Source organism: Bos grunniens, chromosome 26 (genome assembly GCF_055505025.1).
Source record: "Bos grunniens cultivar Pamir isolate PY7600 chromosome 26, Bosgru_T2T1.0, whole genome shotgun sequence".
Lineage (NCBI taxonomy): Eukaryota > Metazoa > Chordata > Mammalia > Artiodactyla > Bovidae > Bos > Bos grunniens.
This window is the reverse complement of record NC_141190.1, coordinates 42,654,272-42,678,101: the sequence shown is the minus strand read 5'-3', so window position 1 is coordinate 42,678,101 and position 23,830 is coordinate 42,654,272. Positions and strand designations below refer to the sequence as shown.

Genomic DNA, 23,830 nt, shown 5'->3' with positions numbered 1-23,830 from the left:
CGCCTTTCCATTGGACGTACATATCCGGTGAAGTTAACCAAAAGTGGAGAAGAAAATATTTGCTCTAACGAATGTTTTGCCCCACTTTTTTCTCATTTTCCTGGACTTTCCACCTATGAAGCAGGCGCTCACATTTCCCATTGTCGAAGATCTTCTGATTTCAGAGAAACTCATCCTTACTTATACTCTGCTTTATCTCTTCATTCCATCTTTCTGCAAACATTTATTGAGCACCCAGTTCGTGCCAGGCCTAGGGAGAAGAGTGAGGAAAAGCATTAATCAGATCAGTTCTTGCTCTGGAGGAACTGTTTTTCCAGAAGGTTGGACAGACTGGGAAACAGATAATTACTTTAAGTGTGTTAAAGCTCAAAAGCCTCTTACAGACATATGTCCAAGTAGGACCTTAAAATGACAGCCACAAGCTTCTCTCTATTCCACTCTCTCACACCCCAACAACACTCTAGACTTACGGGCTCTGCTCTATTTTCTGTTTCTAGAATCCTCCAGAAATAGGAGAATCAAGAAGGTTGCTCCTGTAATGAGAAATACTTTGGTCTCCATGAAAGAAAAGCAATACTTAATAACTAGAATGCTGTGACTCAGTTACTATTGAATATCAAAAGAATGCTGAAATGTTTCAATTTAATCCGTGCTATACCATCTTTTTCACTGCCTTTTGTATTGTGGGAAAAAAATCTTACTTTATTATACAATCTTGTATGAAGTGGGAGAAAATTGTTGAGGTTAAAGTGTTTAATTTCTAAGGCAACTCGATAGAGAAAAGGTGTTGTTGGTCCTCATGCATTCATATACACTGACTCAAATGCACTTCTTTTTATGAATCGTGATACAGTAAACATACAACCACCACTCTTCTGCCCAGTAGTGATGATATTCCTGCCAAAATACAGATTCTTCCCCTCTCAATTCAGTCACCCAATTGTGTCCAATTCTTTGCAGCCCCGTGAACTGCAACATGCCAGGCTTCCCTGTCCATTACCAACTCCCGGAGCTTGCTCAAACTCATGTTCATTGAGTTGGTGATGCCATCCAACCATCTTATCCTCTGACGTCCCCTTCTCCTCCTGCCCTCAGTCTTTCCCAGCATCCTCACCAGTCCTCATACTTGGTTTTCTCTCTCTCCTCTTTCAACAACTTAATGGCTAGGTTAAGAATTTTAAAGTGCAGTGCCTTACCTCCATTCTAATTTTGGCTAAATAATTTTATCTCCAAATAATTTTATTTGGTTCCCTCTCCCAGTTGTTTATTTAATTCTACTAGTGTTCAAGATTCTGAGCATGAATTATCCACTAATAAAATCTAAGTGTATTTCATTATCCAGTGTGTGTATGATTCAGGTCCCTCTGGACAGGCAGTTGCAGCCGGACTCGATTTGAGTTTTAAGAAACGTCAATCTTTTAAATCCAGTTTAGAGCCTGAAAGGAGGCTGATGATTTTGCTGATTATTCAAATGAATTGATAGTCTTGAGATCGGAAATCTGGTCACAATGGAGTCTTGAACAACATCTTAAATCCAAATGCAAAGCTGTGTGTGTTTCTGTGTGTGTGTGAGTGTGTCTACTTAGTTACCTATAAGAAAGAGGTATTCCTAGAAACTAATCACACTGTTGGATCACCTTTGACTCCTAATTTCTGGATTAGTAAAAAAGTGATGTATCCACTATATGACAAACGAAGAGGATCATCCCTAAAATCCTAAGGGCAAAAACCACTTTGCCCTTAACTGTCTACACAAAACCACTTCCTATAAAAGAAGTAAGCCCAAGAAAGATATAGTGATCTAATACTGGTAAAACCATCATCTCTTTTTAAAAAACAATCTATCGAAGTGAGGACCAAAATGATATGGATGAAATATTTCTTTACAAGTAGTTCCTTGAAGGTAATTTGGTTAAATCTGCATAGAATATTCAAAGAGCAACTTGAGAGGAAAAGAAAAATTTAAAGCGGGTTATCTGGAAGGAGAGAACGTCATTGAAATATGTGTACCAAAAAATATTAGAAGAAAGATGCAGTGTTAGTTTTCTCTCTCTGACTGGCCGATATCTAGCATAGTTCCCAGCCCTATTTACTAGGGCTCAGTAAATATTGAACTCAGATGGAATTAAATAAATGCAATTGACCTAACAACTTTGGCACATGGGTTCTTGGGTAGCATCCTTCAGGTGTCATTTTGAAATAGATGGTAAATTTCATGAAATTTAACGTGAAAAGAAAAAAATAGAAACCTCAAATATGAATAAGACATCAGGTATTTTAGACCTGATACTGTGGGTCACATAGACGGATTGCAGATATCCTGCATACTTTCACAAAATGCAGATAATTTCCATGTCTCTTGACTCCAAGAGACCGGTCCATCAAGTCGAGATTTTCTTTCTAGAGGATGAGATCCGGCCTCCGCGCTGCGACTCCCGGCACCTTAGCAGAGGCTAAGGAGTAGCTCGGACCGGAGAACCCGGGAGCTCGGCTCACGTGACACTGAACGGTCAGCCTCCTCAAAGCTCAGGCTATTTTTTTTTTTTTCCGACGTTTTACAAGGAACAGGTGGCTGCGGTCTAACACCGCAAGCCTGCGATTTGCATAACACTCGCGCGCCTCTGTTCTCTTGATGCCGCGCCCTCCCAAGCCAGGGTGCGGCGGCAGGTGTTGGGGCGCCGAAATCCGTGGGCGCGCAGACAGCGCATCAAGGTTCCATTCAGTGCCAGCTGCCACGTGCCTGCCCGACACCGGGCCACTTAGCCACGCACCACGCAAAACCACGAACAACAACAACAAAAAGTATGGGGAGGAGCCTTTGCCTCCCGAGCTTTCTTTGCCCGGTCTCGGGCCTCATCCCTCCTCGGCCGAAGGGCCGCCTCTCTGTGCCCTGTTCCTGCGCCGCGCCGGACGCGCAACCCTGCCACCGGCTTGGAAACTGCGAGCGGCTGTAAGTCTTGTCGCGCCAGGTTGGGGGACGAGCAAACCGGGCTCGACACCTGATCCAGGCAGGGCCGCCCCACCTGCCCTGTACCCTCGGAGAGGAGGCTCCTGTCACTGACTGGACCACGTCGCACAGCCCTATGCTGTCGCCAACCCCAAGCCGCTCCCAGGGCTAGAAAGAAGCTCGTTCCAGGAGGCAACTTCTTTGGCAACTGCAGTCCCGCATCTATCCCTCTCAGCGCCCCGGGAGTTGGATTCCGGCCGGGCTGAGTCTCCGCACGCGCGGAGACTAGGGCACCCGCTAGTGGAATGGGGTGCGCCTCCAGGCCACGTGCCATCTCGGCGACGCCCGACCCTTAACCTCTGACCTCCGCCCCACCTTCCACGTGGGGAGAGCCAGACCTCCTCTGACGCACGCCTGCAACCAGCTCCGTGGAAAAGCGACAAAAACCTGCGCATTAGCACGGCGGCCAATCAATTGCACCAAAGTTAGCAACGATGCTTAAAATGTTTTATTTTTTCTTTTTAAAAATATTTACAGATCTGAAATCTATCCGCCTTTCGCCCCTATCCATCCTCGGGACAAGGGAAATGAAGAGGCGTTGAGATCATTGTTCAAAGCCCCCAAGGACTGGCTTGGCCGGCCGTGTGTACGTGTACATATATACAGGTATATTTACGGGGATAGGAATGTATCTGGTTTGGTGTGGGGTTTTTTTCTGATTTTTTTTGTCCTACCGGCTAGTGTCGATCTGACCGAAACTCCCTGTCCGACCACCACCCTAGAACGTCCCCTCCAAAATGGTTTTCAAAACGTATTGGTTTGTTTGGGGGTAGGGGGCGGGTAGAGAGCAAATGATCTGGCTGGAGGGATGCCGATAAATACCAGAAACAATCAAACCAAAGTAGGGCAAAAGCCATAAATAAGAGATAATGAATACACATGGTGTATTTCGTAATATTTCTGGAAACGCGCCACCTGCTCCGGAGTGGGGAGGGGCGGGGCGGAGGCAGCCCGCGCCAGCCTGGCGGGGAGCGGGCGGGAGGGCGCGCGGCGCGGGGCCGGCGGGCCGCTATCAGTAGTCGAGCTTGTTGTAGAGGTTGTAGAGAGGTAAGGCCGAGAGGTTGCTGCCCGGGTAGTAGAGCGGCGCGGGGAAGGCGAGCGAGCGCGGCACTGGCACGCGCAGCAGCGAACTGTCCCGGAACACCAGCGGCATGCCCACCAGAGTCTGCGCCGACGCGTGCGCCATGTTGGCCGCCTCCAGCTCGGCGGAGAGCTGCCGCTTCCACTTGTTGCGGCGGTTCTGGAACCAAGTCTTGACCTGGGTCTCGGTGAGCTGCAGGCTGGAGGCGAGGCAGGCGCGCTCCGAACTGCTCAGGTAGCGCTTCATGTCGAAGGTGGATTCGAGCTGGTACACCTGGCTGCGCGAGAAGACCGTGCGCGTCTTCTTCTTGGCCGCGCCCGCCTGCCGCTCGGCGCCGCCGCTGTCCCGCGGCCGCTCGGGCCCCGGCGACGGCGAGCCCGCGGGCAAGAGCCTGTCTTTCTCTTCCTTAAAGTCCGGGTGCGAAGAAGAAAGGAAAGGCTTGCGCTCCGCGCTCGCCGGCCCCGCGCCTCCGCTGCCCTTGGGGGTACCTGGGGAGTGAGAACAGATAAGAGAGCCATGGAATTGGGGAGCCTCATGGACCCCCAGCTCCTGCCAGGACCAGGGGCTTGGCTGGCGCCTGCAGCCTTGGTTCCCATCTTCCTGGATCTCAGCCCCTACTTTTCTCGACCTCTCGCTGAAACCCAAAAAGCGGCACCCGGCTTTTGAAAAGCAACAGGAGAGGGACCCAACTACTTGGAGCCTGGGGTCTCTGTGCTCCCAGCTTCCTGAAAGGACGTGTGGCAACAGGGGGAGGAGGTCTGGAGGGGGAACATTAGCATCTTTTTAAAAGATTTTGCCTTGAAGTAACTGAGCTGGAAGAGTTCCCTGAGCTTTATAGGGTGGCATCGTTTCACAGGCCGTTTGTTCGGAAATCACGCTAAGGACTGACACGGGGCTCCCCTTGGTCAGATGTTGTAAAGAGGAACCATCTCTGAAAGGCACCATTGTCAATCATCTTGGAGTGCTAATCATTCTGAGGAGGAGGAGGGGAGACAGAGAGGCAGAGGTCGAAGAGAGGGGAAGAGAGAGAAGAAAAGGACGCAGAAGGAGATTGCGGTAGAGACGGACGGGCGGACCGCTCAGATCCGACTTCCAGACATCGTGTGCAGAAAGTATCCGATGTGCAAAGGGGATATTGCAGAGCCTTGAGAGCGGCCGGCCCTGTGCCAAACCCACAAATACACTCCCATCAACCCAACCTTCCCCCAAACCGCGCCGCGCGGCATCTGTGTTCCCGGTTTCTTCCCGAGCACCCGCGGGGCGGAGGAGTCAGCGCGGAGCACGCCTCTCCCCCCAACCCCACCCTCGGCCCCGGACCCCGCGCGGCCGCGGCTCTGGCCGGGGGCTGGGGGCCCGACGCGAGAGCCCCGGCACAGTTTCCCACCCCTAGAGCTTGCTCCAGGCCGACCCGGCGGCGTGCGATCCTTACCCAGGCAAGGAAAGGGGATGGGGGGGTGGTGCTTGGAGCCGGGCTCCTTGGGGCCGTGCGGGTCTGGGCAGAAGCAGGCGGGTGCCTTCCAGCCGTCGTCCGGCTCCTCCTCCTCCGAGGACACGGACAGGCTGCGCTTCCTGGCCGGCCAGGCGGCCGGCTCCCTCGGCGCCTCCGAGGGGCCCCCGCCCAGGATGGACTGAATGGTGAAGCTGGAGACGCCGCCGGCCGCCGGACACCCCTTGCCCGCATCTTCCTTGCTGCCCATCCTGGGTTCATAAGAAATCGGAGGAAACCAAGAACTCCCTTTAGAAATGATCTGGGTGGAAGGTGGTGCAGGCAGGCAGGCGGGGGTGGGGGGGGGGAGGGGCGGGGAGGGGAGCTAGGGGGAGGGGGCGGCGAAGCTGGCGAGGCTTCCCCTCCGCGCGGGGGAAACGCGGGCACCCGACAGCTGCGCTGGGGTCCCTGCCCGCCCGGCTTCAGGTGCGCCCGCCCAGCCCCGGCGCGAATGCCCCTTCCTTGCCCGCCAGCTCGCTGGGTCCCTGGCGGCGCGGAGGTGGCGCGGCCTCATTTGCATAGAGGTTACCCGGACGCGGCCAATCGCAGCGCCGCCGAGCGGCCCCGGAAAATTTCAAAAAGCACAGGCCGGGCTCTCACAGCCCCTGTCCTCCCCCGAGCTCGCGAAGAGCCCAGCGGGCATCTGCTGTGTCCAACCAGCCTGGACCGAAAGCAGGATGGATGACAGCTAGGTTCTTAGCCTCTGTGGCATCTCTGAGGGCTCCGACCCCGGCCCTCTCGAGAGACAGGGGCAGCTCGGGGCTCAGAACTGGAATGGCCCCACGCCTCCTTTAGGCGATGCAGGTCCTCACACCCTCAAAGGGCTCATAGGCTGCGCCATGACCCTCCCCAACCTCTCATCCCTTCTCTCCTAGGCAGGCAGGTAGGGCTGGCAGGCCTCTGCGCCCCACGGGGGAGGTTGGGGGTCGTGGGATTTAGGAGCGTGCGCATGGGAACTGATGCTCTTCCTAGAAGCTTAACTAGGAGGCCTGGCATCAGACAACTTTGGCCCTTCTTCCCCACAGCCCCCAACCTTGTCACGGGCCCAGCAAGACTGCATGATCGTTGTGGGGGGTAGGGGAGGCCCTAGATCTTGTTTCAGGAGATCCAGGTTTAAATCCCAGCACTACCATTTACACGCTAGGTGAACTTGGACAAGTGAAGTCCCAATCAGAGCCTCACTGTTCTCATAGGTGATACGCACCCATTAATATCCCCTTCCCTTCACCTGTTTTGAGAATAGCCTAGGTAGGAATGAAATGTGCCCTGTAAACCTCTGTAAACAGCCCAAAGCTCGGCCTTGTCTTCCCTGACTCTCATTTTTACGTAAATATTGGAAGTCAGGGAATTGCTGCAAAAATAGAAGCGATCTGCTATAGGAAAGGGGAGAAGGAGATGAGGACCATGGTTTTAGGATTAGGCAAAGGGTATTCAAATGGGAAGGTGACCTTGAACAGGATTCTTAAACTTTCTGAGCCTTGGTTTTCTCATTTTTAAAATTAGGGGAAAGCAAAGATTGCCTCGAAGAAGCTAAATGAGGTCAAAGTGCCTAATTCTGAGTACAGCTTGCGGTAGGCGCTCAGTTAACCATAGTTCCCTAAGGTGTTTGCACGGCCCCCTCAAAGCCCTGACTCTTGCTCTTTTAATTCCCAGATCAACTGGTACCAGATGCGGAACCCACGCGACGCAGGCAAAACTTTTCGGGGCATAGTTGTCTACACAAGCCTGGAGGAACCCAAGGTGAGGCAAGACTCCAAGGCGGTCAGACGACCTCAGCCCCAGGTCTGCAGCCTCCGGTACGGCTCGGCCAAATGATCCCAGGAGCCCTGACCCTATGGTGCCCCCCCCCCCCCCCCACGCAGCCAAGGGAGAGAGGAGACTGAATCAGTCCCCACAAATGTCCAGACGCTGCCCCCATGACGGTGCAGTTCCCTCCTCGCCCGCGCCGCGCCCGGGTTATTGAGTAAAGCGCTTATAATATCATTAGCCGCGGTGAGTTACCGACTGCAGCCCTACCCGTGGCAGAACCTCTCCCTACTTAACTCCTCCAAGGGCTCGTTAATGGGCTAATTGATTAGGAGTCGGCGGCGCAGCGGGGGCAGGGGCAGGCGAGGGGGCGGGGGCCGGAGGCTGTGCGCCACGGCCCGGGAGGGAGGCCGGCGAGGGGCAGGTGCCGGCCTCCGTCACCGCATTAACCTCTTCAGGGCTCGGCGGCGGGGTCGAGACACATTACAAATGGTCAGCTTTAATCATGGTGTCAGCTCATTAACCCGGAAGGACCCGGTGCTGAAATACAATTTGCGCGTCCTCCTCTGCGCGGCCGCGGCGCGAGCTCCCGGGCCACGTCACAGCCCGGCCCCCGCGCCCCCGCACGGTTGCGGGGTAGAAGGGAGCATCCTGGAAACCAACAGCAGACTCGCACCCTCCTGCGACCTCTCCTCGCGGGTCTCCCGGCCGGGCTTCGCCCACCCCGCGGGAAACAGGCCAACGCGGCGAGCGGAGCCTGGGGAAAAAACAGTCTTTGGGGTAGGAGGAAGGCTTTCGTTGAAACCTTCTGAGCTAGCAAATACTCGACGCCGGCAACCTGGACTATCCTGAGCTCATCTAATAATTCTTCACTTGAATTCTCAGAGCAAACCCGTGGTGCCGATCCTTAGCCCAATGTACAGTCGGGGAAACTGAGGCCCCGGAGGAAAAAAAAAGTGACCAACCCAAGTAGCGTAAGCAAGATGGAAGCCCGAGGTTGTCCCACTGCCTGTACGCGGCCCTTGGAATGGGCGAGGGGCGGGGCAAGCATTGATGCTGAGCTTGGGAGTGGCTGCGGGGTAGACTGTGAGGACCCCGGCTATCTCAAGCCCGCCCGGACGGGTGTTTGGGTGGAGTTGGCCTCTGCCAAGGCAGTGGCCAGGTGTGGCAGCGGCGGGGCCTCTGGGATAAGCCCCGGAGAAACAGCTCCCAGACCCGGCGAGGTTCGGGGGCGGGGGGACGGTGGCGGGGAGCCATGCAGCCTGGTTTGAGGACTCTTAAGAAACCGTGCGGCCTCGCGACCCCCAGCCGCCACCACCACCCGCTTCCGCGGGCTAGTTTGGGAGGGAAGTCAGAAGGAGCCTTCCGGCCGGGTGCTACGCTCCTTGCGGTCGCTTCGACTGTCTGGTCTACACAGGCGCGCGCCCCTGCGCAGCCTCCTCCTCCTCCCAGGCACCTCTTCGGACGCGAACACCGTAAACCTCAGGCTTGCTTCTGCATAAACGATTCTGCCGTGGCACGCATTCGGTCCGCAAACGTGCGCTACAGCGCCACAGACACACTGCCCCGGGCCGGGGAAATGATGGTGGTGGTGGCGCAGGCCGAAGGCGGGGAGGTTGCAGCGGAGAGGCTGTGGGGGGAGGCCGGGCAAACGGGTCCTCCACGCGTCCTCTCCTTTCAGCCGGTCACGGGCGGGGTCTCCCGCTGCCCCACGGTTACGGACAGCAGTTCCACTGCAGGGGCCAGAGGGCCAGGACAGAATCTCCCCGCCCTTCCTTGGGGGCATTTTTTGGGGGGGGGTCCCCGAGACTTCATGGCGAAGGCAGAGGCCCAGACGCCCTCTCCTGGGCTGAGCGCAGCTGCAAACCACACGGCCAGGAACCTTCAGCGTCAGGAACCACCACCCACAGACACCCCGTCTCTCTGCCCTCGAGCGTGGCAATCCTTCAACTCGGTCCCACCTCCCGCCCCACCCTCCTAGTCTTGGGGTAGCTCCGCCCCTCCTTAGTTCAACCAGATTAACAGCCGCTACCCCGGGAGTCAGGCCCCTCGTCATCCTTGGGATCGCTTCCCCTTCCACTCCCCCTTTCCTGGGAATTAGGCATAACCGAGTTTCAAGGAATGATAAACTTTCCGAGACTGAAAGGACGCTTAAAGTTTAGGTCTCGAGATTATGCCGCTGCTCAATATTAAAGCGGCCCAGAGCAAACTTGCCGAGGAGCCTAATAAAAATTGATCCTCTCTGCTCTGCGGCAGGCGGGAAATAGGCTGGCTGAGCCGGGTAATAGTGGAAGAAGGCTCCCTCTGAAATGACAGATGAAGTCATAAACAAGTTTGATCTTGGAATCAAGCTTCGATAAATATTAAACACAGTCTGCCCCCCCTCTTTGCGCGAGTGGATTATGATATATGGCGCGTCGAAACTTTAAAATAAGGAAATACCAGAGAAAATGATCTCAATAAATTTTCTAAGTATAAACGTTGATTATGTTTCGATTTTCATTCAAGGGCCTCTGCTGTTCGTTCTTTGGTGCAAATGACATCTTGCAATAGGCTTTTGGGGAAAAGGGCTCCCTGTTTGAAAAAGAGAGCCCCAGAGGTGTACAATTTATGTAATCTGCGGCTGGAAAATGAATTGTGTAATTTATTGGAAAACAGAAAGTCATGAAGATTGGATCAGCATAGCCGAGTCCCAACACCCCCCTCCCCACATCCATCAAGTTCCAATTAACAGCCTAACCAGAGAGCTTTAATGGGTTTCCAATCTAGTGGCCTGATAGACTCATCAATTCCTCTGGGAGAAATTAAGAAAATCGACCGCCCCTTGGCGACGCAGTGTCATTCCTTTCTGCAACTATATGTCAAATTAAAAACACAATTAAAATTTAAACTGTTTCAATCAAAGGGTGCCCTGCAACCTATGTTTCACTTAATAGAACTTTGATGAAAATCTGATGCGTGCACTCCATCACCAAGGGGGGCGAGGGCGGCGAAGCTCACGAGAGAAGGGGATTCTTTCTTTTTCTTTAAGACTTTAGCGCTCGGGTGAGGCACACCAGGTGACTCCACCCCGCAGCTCCAGACTAAAAGAAGGGAGCAACGCGCTCTCGGCGCGTTCTCGCTCTCTTCGCTCTCACATCTCCCCCAACTCTTTTTCCTCTCCGTCCACTGCAACCAGAAGGGATCCTTTAGGAATCCGGCGACAGAGATTTGGGGGGCAGTTTTCGCTGCGAAGAGGCATCGCCTGGAGCAGCAGCCAGGAAGGGAGCTGGACGAGTACAACAAGTGGGCATCTCCTGGAAACTGTCCGAGGAGGCCCGCTGCCTCCAACTATCTCTTGTCGCTGGTCTCCGAAACTGCCCGGACACACGGTGGAAGTGCAACGGGATCCTGGAGGCAGAAGGGTGGGGAAAGATCCCTAGCGGAAAAATGGACACCCGCTGCGCTGCTGTCTGAGACAGGATTCCCTAGAAGCTGGAGCTCCCCCCTCACCCCCAATAAGCCTCCAGGGTACTTCCGCAAGAGTCGCCAAGCTCGGGAACAGGCGCATCCCAGATCTCAGTATCTGGGTCCGAGGCACCAGGCGGGGCTCCAGAGTACAGCACGCCCAGTTATCTTTGCTGCCCTCTTCCACCACCCGCCCACAGCACCCTCCCAAATGTCTGTAGGCCAAAGGTCACCATTCGCCCCGCGCACCCAGACAGGCGCACGCGCACACATGGCCGTGCACACTGCGAGATGCGCGCGGCCAGGCGAACGGATCGCTCGCACCCCAAAGGCAGAGACCGGCCAGCAGGCTGGGCTGGGGTGGGCGAGCAGAGAGTGGGTGGGAAGCCCGGAAGAGGGGCGGAGAAGTGCCTCTGCCCGGCCAGGTGCAAGTGCCCTGGAAAGCGACAACCCAGGGGCTTCCTCAGCTGTGCTTTGGACCCCCCCCCCCAACCAAGTGAGGGTTTCCATGGGGCTCACGGCTTTTACACCCCGACCCCGTCGCCGTGACCCACTAGCGGGGTCTTTTCCTAGCCGCTTGGCGGTCCACGCTTGGCTCGCTAAGAGGAAGAAACCTTCGGGATGGATCTCAGGGCCCGGGGCGTGGACAAGCGCAAGGGGTGGGGCGACATGGGGCCCTGGAGGCGGGTAGGAAGGTTCTCAGATAAGTCTCCAGCCCCCGCAGGGCCTCTCTAGGGAAGTTCAGGTACCCCGCGCAGTAGAAGCAGGAACGCTTGGCCCGGGCCCAGGCAGCCCAACGACGCCAGCTCTTGCCAGAGCCCCCGAGGGTCGAAAGCTGCGCAGCCCTCTGGACCGCCGTTGCTCTGACCCCCAGTCCCATCGCCCGGGCCCAGGCTGCCCCAGCGTGCGCTTGCAGAAGAGAAAGCAAATCCCACCGACCTGCGTGCCTCCTCCTCTTTCTCCCCGCTCTACCCTCCAGCGCGCGCTCTTGGGGTTCTGGCGTGCCAGGGCCTGTCAAAGGACGTCCTGGTTCAGAATGAGCGTCCAGTGGCGAGGGGGCAGTTTATATCTGTCTTGCTCTTATTTGATGTACACACACCTGCTCTATTTACTACCAAATAAAAGAAATACATCTGTGTTGCCAACAGAAACAGCTCAAGAGCTTGCTCACTGGTCTCCCAGGGCTCGGAGATGCTCCCCGGTCCTCAGAGCCCGGCATAGTGGGACCCTGGCTCCGAGTGAGGTCCTGGCCTATAAGCATGTGGGGGTCTGCAGTAGAATGTTGGCAGCGACCACAGTTTGTCCCAGGTGGCTGGTGAGGAGGGAACAGGAGGCATCTCTGCTCTGAAGATTTCAAGCTTCCTGCAGCAGAGGTTGCAGTGCCACCTCGCTCCCTACCTAATCCTCTCCCCAAGGTTCTTCCCAGCTTGCCTGGGGCCATCAGAGAAAACCAGCTGCCCAGGCACCCAGAACAACGTGTACCTGACTGTGTCTGCTGTTGTGATGCTGTGTGATCACAAAGCAGATGTGATGCGAAATGCATATACAGGTTGCGCCCTGCGAACCCCTGCATATGGGGTCTGTCAGGAGCTCTAACTAAAGTGTGTGTGTGTGTGTGTGTGTGTGGCGGGGGGTGGGGGTGAGTGTTTTAAATCACCTACGAGTGTGAGTGTATGCTGTATGTTGTTTGCATGTGTGTCTGTTTGGATGGTGCAGAAACTATTAAGCCAGGAAGCCGATGCTATCGCACTGACTTAATTGGGGGTTCCCATGGGGGAAAGGATCTGAAGTTAGGATCCGAGAGAAGGCTGGATTCCACCATCCGAAGGGCTAAAGTCAGGAATATTGGCTCAGTGCCCTAGGTTAGGGAATACCAGCAGCTCTGGATTCCCAGGATAGATGTCTTGGAGGAGCTGAGTGGAGGTACCCTCACTTGCCCCACATAACCCCTTCTGCTGAGGGGTTCCAGCAGCTCCTGGCAATTTCCACAGAGGCAGCACCTACAGAAGCATTCTGTGTGGGGGTGGGGGGCAAGGGGCCGATGACCCCAGGCCAGTTCAGTCTCACCAAGTGCTGTCTTGGCCTCTATATAGGCTTGCAGTAGAGCCTAGGATACTTCATGCTTAGGGAGCAGCTTCTGTGCTGTCTCTTGCATCCTGGGAAATACTGTGATCCCCCACCCAACAGGAGCGAGTTGGAGGTTTGCTGCCTGGGCAGGCTTCTAGGCTCACATCTCAGCCAGTCCCAAGCCACAGGCCAGCCACGTTCCTCCCCCAGGGCATGCACCTTGGCTCCTGGGAAGGACTCTCTGGCCTAGGGCAACAGGGGTCCTCAAAGGGAGGGAAAGGGAGGGGGGACATAGAATAAACTGTGCCTGTGGAGAACCAGTTATTTCTCGACTTTGTAAAGACCAGGTCAGTCAAGAACCGTTTTCTAGAATCCAAACACAAATAAAGAAGTATTTTCGCGGTTGATAACATCGTGTTCTGGCTGTAAAATCTAAGAACGTGTTTGCTATTGCAACATTATTTTTAATGAGCTGTTATTGGCCTGTCCCGCAGTTAGTATTGCCAACAGTAAAAGGCATCACTGTGTTTGCAGGTAACACATGGAACAACATATTTGGCCCCCGAATTTCTGTTTATTTTTCACTTGTGACACATGCCCTCGTTTTTATCCCAAACCAGAGGGAAATAAAGGCAGATCTGTCTTCCACTGAGGTCCAGGCTAAATCTTGCCATAAATACGCATGCCAGTTTATTTGGAAGCAGTTTCCCGTCAATAGAAAACGATACTCGACGTTTCAGCCACAGTATAATCAATCGTGTGGATTGGGCTTGAGCAACTGTAAAGCTCTGGGAGAGGGCATGGGGGCGCGTGCAGGCGCTCCCCAGCGGCCGCGCCCGCGGTGTGCTCGCCGGGATCTTCGTAGTCTCCGGACTCCTCATCTCCCCCTTCTTGGCTCCCCAGCTTCAAACACGCCCTGCCAGGAGCCGGGCGTGCAGACCACAAGCCCTTAGGCAGGCAGCCGCGCCGCGCAGGCGAGAGGCGCCCAAGCGAGCACCTGCCTCCGCCCTCGGGACCCGCGCTCGGGAGCGGCTCCGGGAGCGCGGGGCTCGGCAGGCGGTCCACGCGGAGCGTGGATGCCGGGGCCGGCGGGAGCCTGGTAACCGTCAGCGCTGCGCTTCCAACCGAAGCGGCCGGGATCAGGGTGAGGGACCCAAAGAAACCGCAAGCCCGCGAGGCGTTGGCGCGGCGCACATAAAAGGATCTGCTGCGAGGAGACAGTCCTCTCGGTCGCCGCCGCCGCCGCAGTCGGGTGGCCTCTGCTCCCTGGCACTGGACACATTATGACCGTGTCCACACCCGAACCGCCCCGGGAGCCACAGTGCCTTCAGGCCTGGGGAGGCCTCCCTATACCGGAGTTTCAAGCCGCGGTCTCCAGGGCTGGCTTGCCTCCCTAGGGTCGCCCTCTCGCGGCCTGGCCGCTCCCAGCTGGACGTCGCGATCGGCCTCTCCACGCCCCCACCCCCGGCTAAACTCCAAGTTCACCCCCTTCTTCCTTCCCCAGCCCGCATCCCGGAGGCAGCAGGAGCCGACTCCGCTCGGGCCCACGGTGCCCAGGGATGTTCTGCCCAGAAGCTCTCGGCTCATAAAGGACCCCGCGGCCTGGGAACGGAATTCGAGGCGGCTGCCCTGCGATCGGAAATAACCAGTGATCTCAGCTCGCGGCTGTCGCTGCGCTCGATTTCGCGAACTAGATAAGACCAGGTCCTCAGCCCTTCCGCCCCGCATTCTTCCCTTGCTCACACGGGCGTTTCAAGAGGCTGACGGTACCGGGGAGAGAGCGCAGCTCTGGTCGCGAACAAAGCCGCCTCTGTCTCCGCCGCCTCCCGATTAGAGGGGTGTACGTCGAGGTCGGACTCGGCCAGTCTGCAGAGGCAGCCAGAGGGCGAGGCAGAAAAGAGTTCGGAGACACCTGCTCTGGGGAAAACCGTCCAAAGTTACACACTCTGGCCACAGGAAATGCTTCGCTTTTCTTTTTAATTCCATTTCACGACAACAGGAAGTGTAACAATATTTTGTGACCCCCCCCCCCTTTTTCTTAAAAAGGGCCTGAATCCGGGCAGAGGGGAGGGTGATGGGTGGGAGGGACAAACTACCGCGGAACAACAGGTGTAGCCGACAGAAAGGAAAAAGATTGGGTGGCAGAGCCAGGAGCCCTGAGGAGTTGAGGGTGAACTTTACAAGAAATCTGTACATTTATCAAATAAGTTAAAATTCTCCTAATTGATTGTCCTTCACTTAAAGCGCTCCAGTATGCCTAGCTTACTCCTTCGAGCATAGCTAACCTATCCTTGTTTCCTTCCTTCCGCCTTTTCTCCTTCTTAATTTCCTCCTCATAAACGATTGACTGGGATTAGACATTGAAATCATCTGCTTCTCTCCGCAGAGGAAGAAGCAGGGCTCTCAGGAAATTTTGTACAATATTGCACAGGTCAAAACTACAATAGTTACTGCAGAACAAAAAGGTAGGGGGAGAGGATAAAAAAATAGGTTTGTTTGGTTTTTTTTTTTTAATATTGAAATCACTCTCTCAAAACAGGGAACAAAGTAACAATAGGAATATTAATAATAATTTACCAACAAATGAAATTTCCCAAACAGAGGCTACTAATAAATAAGACCATTCACACCAGGCCAGATGTGGAGGTGTTTCAATAATCAGAAGTCTGATTGTGGGCTATCTTGTCCTTTCCCTTTAAACACTTAGAGAATTCATCCACCACAAAAAGGGACCGATGAAGAGGTGAACTGCGACAGACCTCTGCTGGAGAGAGGAGACAGAAAAGTGGCCTGAGTCTGGGTTCTTATGATAAGCTGCTCAGATTCTGAAAATTGGGGAATAATTGATTGGGAGTGAAGGGGAACAGCCACACCCAGAGATCCAGACTAAAAGTACAATGTGAATTCTCTCTCTCTCTCTCCTGACTTCTGAAAATAGTTCTTTAGAAAATGAATAAACGGGGGGTTCAGGCTTTGCGTTTACTTTCCTTGTATAAAAATAAACCCAAAAAGTCACAGCGCAATGAGAATCTGGGAGTGTGGGGGGACGGTGAGAGGATCGCACATTTTACAAAAGCTTCCAGCCGAAATATTTGACCTGGAAATGTCTCTTTCTTGCTTTCTCTTAATATAAACCGAAACCAAAAGTAAGAGGGGAAGCGCCTCAAATCCATTAGGGGTGAATTGCACGAAAATGCATTGCAAATACTTACAAAAAAACGCTACCGACTGGGGGAGGGGAGGCCGGGGCCGCGCGCCGGAGCCCCGGTTCCCGAAGGCCGCTGGACGTCTCGGCGCCCTCTGCCCGGCCCAGTCTCCTCCGGGGTCTGGGAAGAGGGCCGGGCCTCCCTCCTCCTCCCCTCTCGGGCCTCAGACGGGCCGGAGCAGCGGCACGGACGAGACCACCGGGTGCGAGTAGTACACCGGGTGCGGGAAGGTGAGCAGCGGCTGGCTGACCGGCACCGGGGCCCCCGCGGCCGCGGCCGCTGCGCCCTCGGCGGCCGAGTTCTCGTGGTAGAGGATGGGCACGCGCACGATGCGCTGCGCCGCGGCGTGGCTCAGGTTGGCCGCCTCCAGCTCGGCCGCCAGCTGCCGCTTCCACTTGTTGCGGCGGTTCTGGAACCAGATCTTGACCTGCGTCTCGGTGAGGTGCAGGGACGCGGCCAGGCCGGCGCGCTCCGAGCTGCTCAGGTAGCGCTTCATGTCGAAGGTGGACTCGAGCTGGAAGACCTGGCTGCGCGAGAAGACCGTGCGCGTCTTCTTCTTGCGGCACGCGGGCTTCTTCTCCGGGCTCTCGGCGCCCTTCTTCCAGTCCTCGGTGCCCGGCGTTGCTGCCGCCGCCGCCGCCCCCACGCTCGCCCCGGCCGCGCCCGGCGCCGCCTCGCCCTCCTTCTTGCCTTCCTCCGAATCGCTCTCCTCCAGAATGATCTCGTCCGGGCTCTTGGAGTCCAGCTCCTTGTGGTCTGGGTCGGCCTTCAGCAACGGCTCGGGGGAGTCGCGGTCGGTGCCCGAGGCGGGGGAGGAGTCTCGCAGCAGGGCCTTCTCCGAGGCTGGAGAGAGACAGACAGACGGACGCACAGACACACACACACACACACACACACACACACACGCACGCACGCACGCACGCACAAGGACACAGCCTTCAGCGAGGCCTGGCGCCTGGGGGGACCGCAGGCTCACACCGCGACAGCCTCCGGGCCCCAGGCCTCGAGGCCTCACCATTCCCGAGGGCCTCCTTCCCGGCTGGGCCAGAAGAGGGGCGCCGCGCCAGACATCCGACCACCTTCTCCCGGGGACAGGCTAGAGCGGCCCGGAGACGGCGGCATGGCCGCTTTCTTTCTTTCCCTCAGTTCCCCCACCCGGGGCCCGCGGACAAATTCTCCTCCAGCTTAGGCACCCCCCGGGTCACTCCCTTCATCCAGACCAGGTTCCCCTTGTCCCAGCCACCTGAAGCCTCCTCCCCATTCGTGCCCGAGACCCTTTTTCCTAGGGAGCGCCATGCCCGCGCTCCAACTCCACTTCTTTTCTCACCAAGTGGGATTGGATTCCCAGGCAGCGCAACAGAGCGCGCGGGCAGGAGTTCAAGTTAGGGGACGGAGGAAGTTGGCCAAACAAGCGCGTTTGTGGGTTGCAATGCAGGTCGGGGGTTGAGGAGGTGGTCCCAGGGCTACGATGGGACGCAGTGCGGAAAGGCTCTTGGGGAAAGACAACGAAAGTTCAAAGAGAGGTCGGTACCTTCAGGTCGCGGGAGGTGGCTGCCGGCGGGGGTCAGGGTGTAGGGGTACCACCAGGCCGGGGAGCGCTCCAGGTAGTGCGCGGGCAGGGCAAACCTCTGCGCCGGGATCTCAAAGCGGGGGAAAGCCAGGTCGCCCACCTGCGAGAGCGCGAAGCCCGCGGCTCCCTCCAGGGCTCCCTTGGCCGCAGCGGCCGCAGCGGCGGCGGCGGCGGCGGCTGCTGAGGCCGGAGCGAAGAGCGTCCGTGGGGGCGGCTGCGGCTTAGGGGGCGGCCGATGGTGGTCTCCGTTGAGTAGGTTCTTGATGGAGAACGGGGACTCCTTGGGCGCGGGAGGCGGGGGCGGCGGCGGTGGGGGCTGCGCGCTAGCAGTGCCGGGGGCGTCCGGCCCGGGCTCCGGCATGGTCCCCTCTCCTCCGAGTCCCCGGGAGGGAGGGAGCGGGACAGGCGGGCGGCTTGGCGAGCGGACGGGCGCCGGAAATCAGACCATAAACGGAACTCAACTACGGGGCGCAAAGTCGGGGGCCGCCCCGGGCGCAAATCCAGCGGCAGGAGGGCGGGGTGAGGGCCCGGCCGGGGCGGGCTCGCATGGGGGAGGGGTGCCGAGGGGCGGGGAGCGGCCCTGCCGCGGCACCGAGGGAGCTAGGCGGCTCGGCGGCGGCGGCGGCGGCGGCTCCCGGGGAGGAGGCGGCAAGAGCAGTCCCCGGCTTGGGGCTGCGTCAATCCGGCGCCGGATGCTAATGATGAAATCAAAATGTCATCCAAGTTAAATGCGGGGAGTATACGGCGATTGGGCGCGTACAATGGCAAATGGGATTAGGCAGGCGAAGGCGCAGCCCGAGCCGGGCCCTGCAGCCGCCTGCGCCACCGCCCCCTCCTCGCCTTGCCTCAGATTTTGGCGCTTTGGCTTCGGGCTATAAGAGCCCGCCTGTTATTGGCTTTATATAGTCCAATTAGGCAGCAAATGAGGACAAGCCTATTAGCACAAAAGGATATTGGCTCCTGCTAAAAAGGCACTCGGAGCGCTCGGGCGAGCGCAGGAGGCGAGCGAGGGACGCGAGCGAGGGACGCGGAGCCGGCGGCGCCCAGGGTCGGAGCGCACTGACAGCCGCGGCGCCCGGAGCCCTCGCCTCCCTCTCCCCCCTGCAGCTCGGGGACCCGCTTCCAGCCGCCTGGCCTGCGGGAGGGGGAAGGGGCGGGCCGGGCCCGCCCGGGTCACCTCGGGGTTATCCGCGCCGGCAGCTGCCTCTTCTCCGCCCCCCAGGGGTTTGGCAGGGGCCCGCCGCCCCCACGCAGCTGGAGAGCCAAGCAGCGCCAGCCCAGGAGGCTGGACGCGACCTCCGATCTGCGGTGAACTCAGCACTTGCCTACCCTTTGGGGGTCCAGCATTTTCCCTAAAGCAAGCTAAAGGCGCAGCCAAGAAGCGGGGATTTGGGTTCCCCACCCACCGTCTCGTCGACAGGAAGGGACCTGGACTCAAAGTCCTTGCACCGCGTCCGCGGTCTCAGGAATCCGCGTGGCTGTGGCCTTTGGCCTTGGGAAACCGAGGAGAGAGCCTTCCCTCGAGAGCAGGAGCGGTTGTGCGTCTCTACGCACAGGGTGTGCGCGAAAAACGGCTGACGCCCGGGCGTCACTCGGCGGGGCGATGGGCACCGACGCTCTGCAGGGCGTTCCTCTAGTCTGGCCGCCGGGGCCCAAACCTTGACGATCAACTCTGAGCCCGTTGCCCCGAGAATGCACTTTCTCCCAGGAAGCCTCTCCCGCCAGCGTTTGGAGCCGCCTAACGCTTCAGTGGGGGCAGTGCGATCTGTAGGCACAACGGCGCACCTTCCTCTGCGACGGGCTTGGCACGGCACCGCAGCACGTCCCGACTGCCGTCAAGTCCCTGGAGAACCCTGCTGGACTTCTGAGCTGCACGGAAGGTTACCTCTGCTCCATGGACTTTAAAATCAACTCTCCAAATTGCACAAGAAAGCTGGAAGGCAGGCATTTAAGACTCGAACCATCAAATAAACCAGAATTGCTTGCGGGGTCCCTGGTCAGAGAAAGGTGGGAAAGTGACTGTCACTCCCTTCCATGAGCTTCCATACACCCGAGGTCTTTTGGTGGCCCCTTCTTCTACTATCGTCCTTTTTTTTCTTTTTTCGTTAGATCTAGCCCTCACCTAACTCAAGGCCGCCCTGCATTGGCTGGCGCGACTGCTTTAGCCACCCAGTTGAGAAGTAGGCACGTTTTATTTTCCGATCCGGGGCTTCCCACCTTTCCCCACCAAATCTCAAAGGGCGCATTTAATGTTTCTTTCAGCAAATATTCACCTGCAGTAGTGAACCCTGTATTGATTTGCTTTGGGAACCAGGAATCATTGTAAATGGTGCTTCCATAAACAATTATTATCCTCATTATCATCACTTCCTCGAGTTTGCACAGGGCTTTGCTGGAATATAAAACGCTATTCCATCCAAAAATCTGACTTTGGAACCAGTTACAGCTCTAAGACTTGAATATTCAGGTTTTATAGATAGAAAAATGCTCCTGGAGAGGAGACCGGGCCAAGGTCACCCAACCAGTGCGGGACACCCAGAAGTCATTTCCTCCCCAATTACAGAAATAATTGGAGGCGTCTATGTCTAAACCAGTTCAGTGGGCACCGCCCACACCGACCCGCCACGAGGCAGAGACTATGATGGAGTGGCCCCTGCGTGTCTCTGCGCGCGCGCGCGTTGCGGGAGCGCTCCAGTCTCAGGAAGAAGCGTGCAGAACTTGGCCAAAGTTCTGACGGAAGGAGAGGTCTTTAAGCTGAAACGAGCAGGAAAGCTGCTCATCGCCCGAGAAGAAAGAAGAGTTCCGCAGACTTCGCCGAAAAGTTCTGGCGGGGGAAGTGGACTCTTGGCTAATTGCAGTCGGGGACTAGACCCAGATGAGAAGGGGTGCAGGCTGGCGGGAGAAGAGTCCGCCGGAACAGTAGACCCTGCACCCTACGGCGCCGCTGCCGAAACCTCACTCTGTCTGGTCCCAAGTTCTCACGGTGTCTTCCCTGCCAAGGGCGCGCAGGTGCGCGGGCTGGTGTATGCGCGTATTGACCAGAAAGATGAGATGCTCGGGCGTCAGCACCCCCAGCCCATCCCCTAAATTTCAGGAATGCTGAATTTCAACAGCCAGGAGCACAGATTTAAAAAAAAAAACACACACTCCCCCCCCCCCCCCCCCGTCTCTTCCAGAAAGTTCGTGGATATAGGGTCCCAGACGGGAACAGAGACCTCCACTCGCCCTCTGGCGAGCGGTGTGGAGCCTGTGTTTACTTGCGCCCGCAACTCCATTCAAAGTCAGGCAAACGGCGCCCTCTATGGGACATCCTCTAAACCAAACCTGCTGGCTCCCGGTGAGAAACCACAGTCCGGGCACACAGCGTTTAAAAACACTCGCGGGCTTACTCTTCCCGGTCTTGGCTTGCGAACAAAAAAGCACTTTTGTTTTTCTTCTGAATTCCGAGACAAGCAGAGAGTGAAACACTTGCGGATCTCTGCCGATCTTTACCTGCCAATGCAGGTAAAGAGCATTGCCATGCAAATGCTCTCTCCTGTCTCTCCCCCTGCCTCCCTTCTTTCCTGACCCTGTTTTAGGGCAGATTTCATGTTCCTGCTTTTAACTAACCCCTTAGGTTCCCACGCTGTCTGCAGGCTAGATGTGAACTGCTGGAAGTGTGGAGGGCGGTGGGGCTGTCTCATTCCTCCTCCCAGGACTCAGCACACAGCTGGTCAACCAGTGATGCTCAGTAACCTCTTGTTAATGCCTGAATGATTGAGTGAAAGAACGAATTCAGGTTCCATTGCAGACGATTTGCCTAGCTGATTAGGGTCCTTCAGATAGTCTGTTCGTACCCCAAAGCAGTTTTTTTTTTTTAAGGGTTTAATGAGAACCTGAAGTCTTTGGATAATGCATCTTACAAAACCTGGGTTTCCCTAGTGGCTCAGATGGTAAAGATAGTAAAAAATCTGCCTGCCATGCAGGAGACCCAGGTTTGATCCCTGGGTCAGGAAGATCCCCTGGAGAAGGGAGTGGCTACCCACTCCAGACAATTCTTGCCAAGACAATTCCAGAGAAAGAAGAGTCTAGCGGGCTACAGTCCATGGGGTCGCAAAGAGTCGGACACGACTTCCTGGGATAGTCCACCTGCTTATCTGTGGAATGGGAAGGACTGTTTAAGGCTTCTAGCCAAGATTTCAGAGCCCCCAGGCACAGGGGCTCCCACTGTTAACATAGCCAGGATTTGCATTGGTCCTGAGGGGGACACTTCAACTCTCCTGACCTACAGTTCCTATAGGCAGAATAGACAAAAGCCCGCAGTTAGCCTGAGGACACTGCCCCAGGCTCCATGTACTCTGGCCTCTTTCCTGGAAAGTTCTTTCCCTTGTGTTCCAGTGCTGCCAGGAATTCAGCCAAAGAAAGGATCAATGACTGTGACTCTGAGAAAATGCCCAGGCCTCAGAGATGGGTCATAGCTATGCTGTGCTTGATTGTATAAAATGATATGCAATGTCCTTGGAGTGGCTAGCCCTTTCCTGAGAAGAAAATCCCATCAGTGTTGGATTCATCAAGTTCCAAAAGGATTCGTATCCTAAAAAATCCACATTCCAGAAACAATTAGAGAAAATGGGATATATGCACACATTGGAATATTATTCATCAATGAAAGGAAATATTGATGTATGCTACAATATGGATGAACCTTTGAAAGCATTGTGCTAAGGGAAAGAAGCCAGACATAAAAAGAACACATATTGTATGGTTACATTTATATGAAATGTTGGCACAGCTGTCAATTTCATAGAGACAATAAGTGAAAAAGTGGTTGCCTAGGGCTGGGGGGTTGAGGGCAAATGGGGAATGACTGCTAATGAGTACAAGGTTTCTGTAGGGCATGATGAAAATGGTCTAAAATTGATGTGACTATGGTTGCCCAATTCTTTGACTATACAAAATCCTCTTGAACTGTATACTTTAGATGAATGGATCATGTGATACATGAATGGTATCCCAATCAAGTTATTGTTTAAAAGTCCACCTCCCAGCCACCAGGCACAGGTACAGACTTTCCAAAACCTCCTGTCTTGTGAGTCCCTTGGAGCTGATCCTGTGATTCACCTGGGGCTCCCTCACTTCTTCCCACTCAATTCCTGTTTCTGCTGGTGGCTGGGCAAGGAGCGAGGGACACAGGGACTTTAGGCTCTGTCTCCTGTGTGTGAGACACTCTCTTCACACACTAAGATGGGGGAGCCTTGCCCTCTCAGCCTTCAGCAGAGTCACCTGAACTGAGCCGGTTCACCATCCCCATGGTCCACGTAGGACTGCTGTCCTGGCTGCCTCCCTTCCAGCCCGGACATCCTTGGAGTCTGTGTTCCTTATTTCTGGGCCTGAGGAATGACCCATTCTCCCGGAACCATCAGTTCTCTTCTGCCCCATGAAGGTGGCACAGAACAATCGGAAATCAGTGGAAGACTCTTCAACAGGAAGCAAGAGGATCTGATCAGGTTTAAGTTCTGGAAAGGTCACTTGAATGAGTTGAAGGATTTGTCAGAGGAGGGAAGGATAGAAAGCTGGGAAGTCCAGTATCAAGGCGCTGGCTGATTTGGTGTCTAATCAGAACAAGCTTCCTGGTTTGCCGACAGCTGCCTCCTTGCCATATATATCCACATGTCATAGAGAGGTCTCATGTCTCATCTTGTTTCATATTTATTTGTTTGTTTATCTATTTGGCTGTGTGGAGTCTTAGTTGCCGCACGTAAGATCTTGCAAACTCCTAGTTCCCTGACCTGGGATGGAACCCAGGCCCCCTGTATTGGGAGCTCGGAGTCTTACCCACTGGACCACCAGGGAAGTCCTTCATGTCTCATCTTCTAAGGGTACTAATCCCTTTTTGAGGGCTCCAGTCTCATGACCTACTCCCCTCCCCATCTCCAAATATGATTGTAATGGGGATTGGGTTTCCACACATGAATTTGCTGGGATCAGGGGGGACACAGTTCAGTCCGTAGCAGTAAGAAAGGGAGGGTCTAGGTAGGGTCAGAGCTGAGGGTCCCACAGGAGAACCTGTGAACCGAGAACCACCCACCATCCCAGCCAAGTCTTTTTTTTTTATTGGAGGATAATTGCTTTACAATATTGTGTTGGCCTCTGCCAAACACCGAGATGAATCAGCCACAGGTATACATATGTCCCTTGCTAACCAAATCTTATGTGTGCTGCACTTTGAAAACCCCTTTCC

At 55.7% G+C, this 23,830-nt stretch overlaps 2 protein-coding genes and 1 long non-coding RNA gene across 3 annotated transcripts; 1 reads left to right on the top strand and 2 right to left on the bottom strand.

Moving 5' to 3' along the window:
- The first annotated feature begins 2,631 nt into the window (after positions 1–2,631).
- Positions 2,632–7,557, top strand: LOC147344481 (uncharacterized). Its single transcript, XR_015155435.1, has 3 exons — positions 2,632–2,950; positions 3,485–3,613; positions 7,228–7,557. It is a non-coding gene; the product is annotated as an uncharacterized LOC147344481 (long non-coding RNA).
- HMX2 (H6 family homeobox 2) lies at positions 3,436–11,805 on the bottom strand. The gene is made up of 3 exons (XM_086378077.1): positions 11,707–11,805; positions 5,518–5,786; positions 3,436–4,576 (listed from the first exon to the last, which is right to left on the bottom strand). The coding sequence occupies exons 2-3, from the start codon at positions 5,783–5,785 to the stop codon at positions 4,020–4,022; spliced, it is 825 nt and encodes a 274-aa protein (XP_086234203.1). The 5' UTR covers position 5,786; positions 11,707–11,805; the 3' UTR covers positions 3,436–4,019.
- A 2,134-nt stretch (positions 11,806–13,939) lies between these two features.
- HMX3 (H6 family homeobox 3) lies at positions 13,940–19,741 on the bottom strand. The gene is made up of 2 exons (XM_086378076.1): positions 17,572–19,741; positions 13,940–16,883 (listed from the first exon to the last, which is right to left on the bottom strand). The coding sequence occupies exons 1-2, from the start codon at positions 17,969–17,971 to the stop codon at positions 16,204–16,206; spliced, it is 1,080 nt and encodes a 359-aa protein (XP_086234202.1). The 5' UTR covers positions 17,972–19,741; the 3' UTR covers positions 13,940–16,203.
- Between the last annotated feature and the right edge of the window lie 4,089 nt (positions 19,742–23,830).

Bases quoted from the DNA above. Each gene is read 5' to 3' on its own strand.
- HMX2 (XM_086378077.1), bottom strand. From the start codon at position 5,785: ATGGGCAGCAAGGAAGATGCGGGCAAGGGGTGTCCGGCGGCCGGCGGC. The intron at 4,577-5,517 runs GTAAGGATCGCA...CTCACTCCCCAG, and splicing joins CATCCCCTTTCCTTGCCTGG to GTACCCCCAAGGGCAGCGGA.
- HMX3 (XM_086378076.1), bottom strand. From the start codon at position 17,971: ATGCCGGAGCCCGGGCCGGACGCCCCCGGCACTGCTAGCGCGCAGCCC. The intron at 16,884-17,571 runs GTACCGACCTCT...GTCTCTCTCCAG, and splicing joins CCACCTCCCGCGACCTGAAG to CCTCGGAGAAGGCCCTGCTG.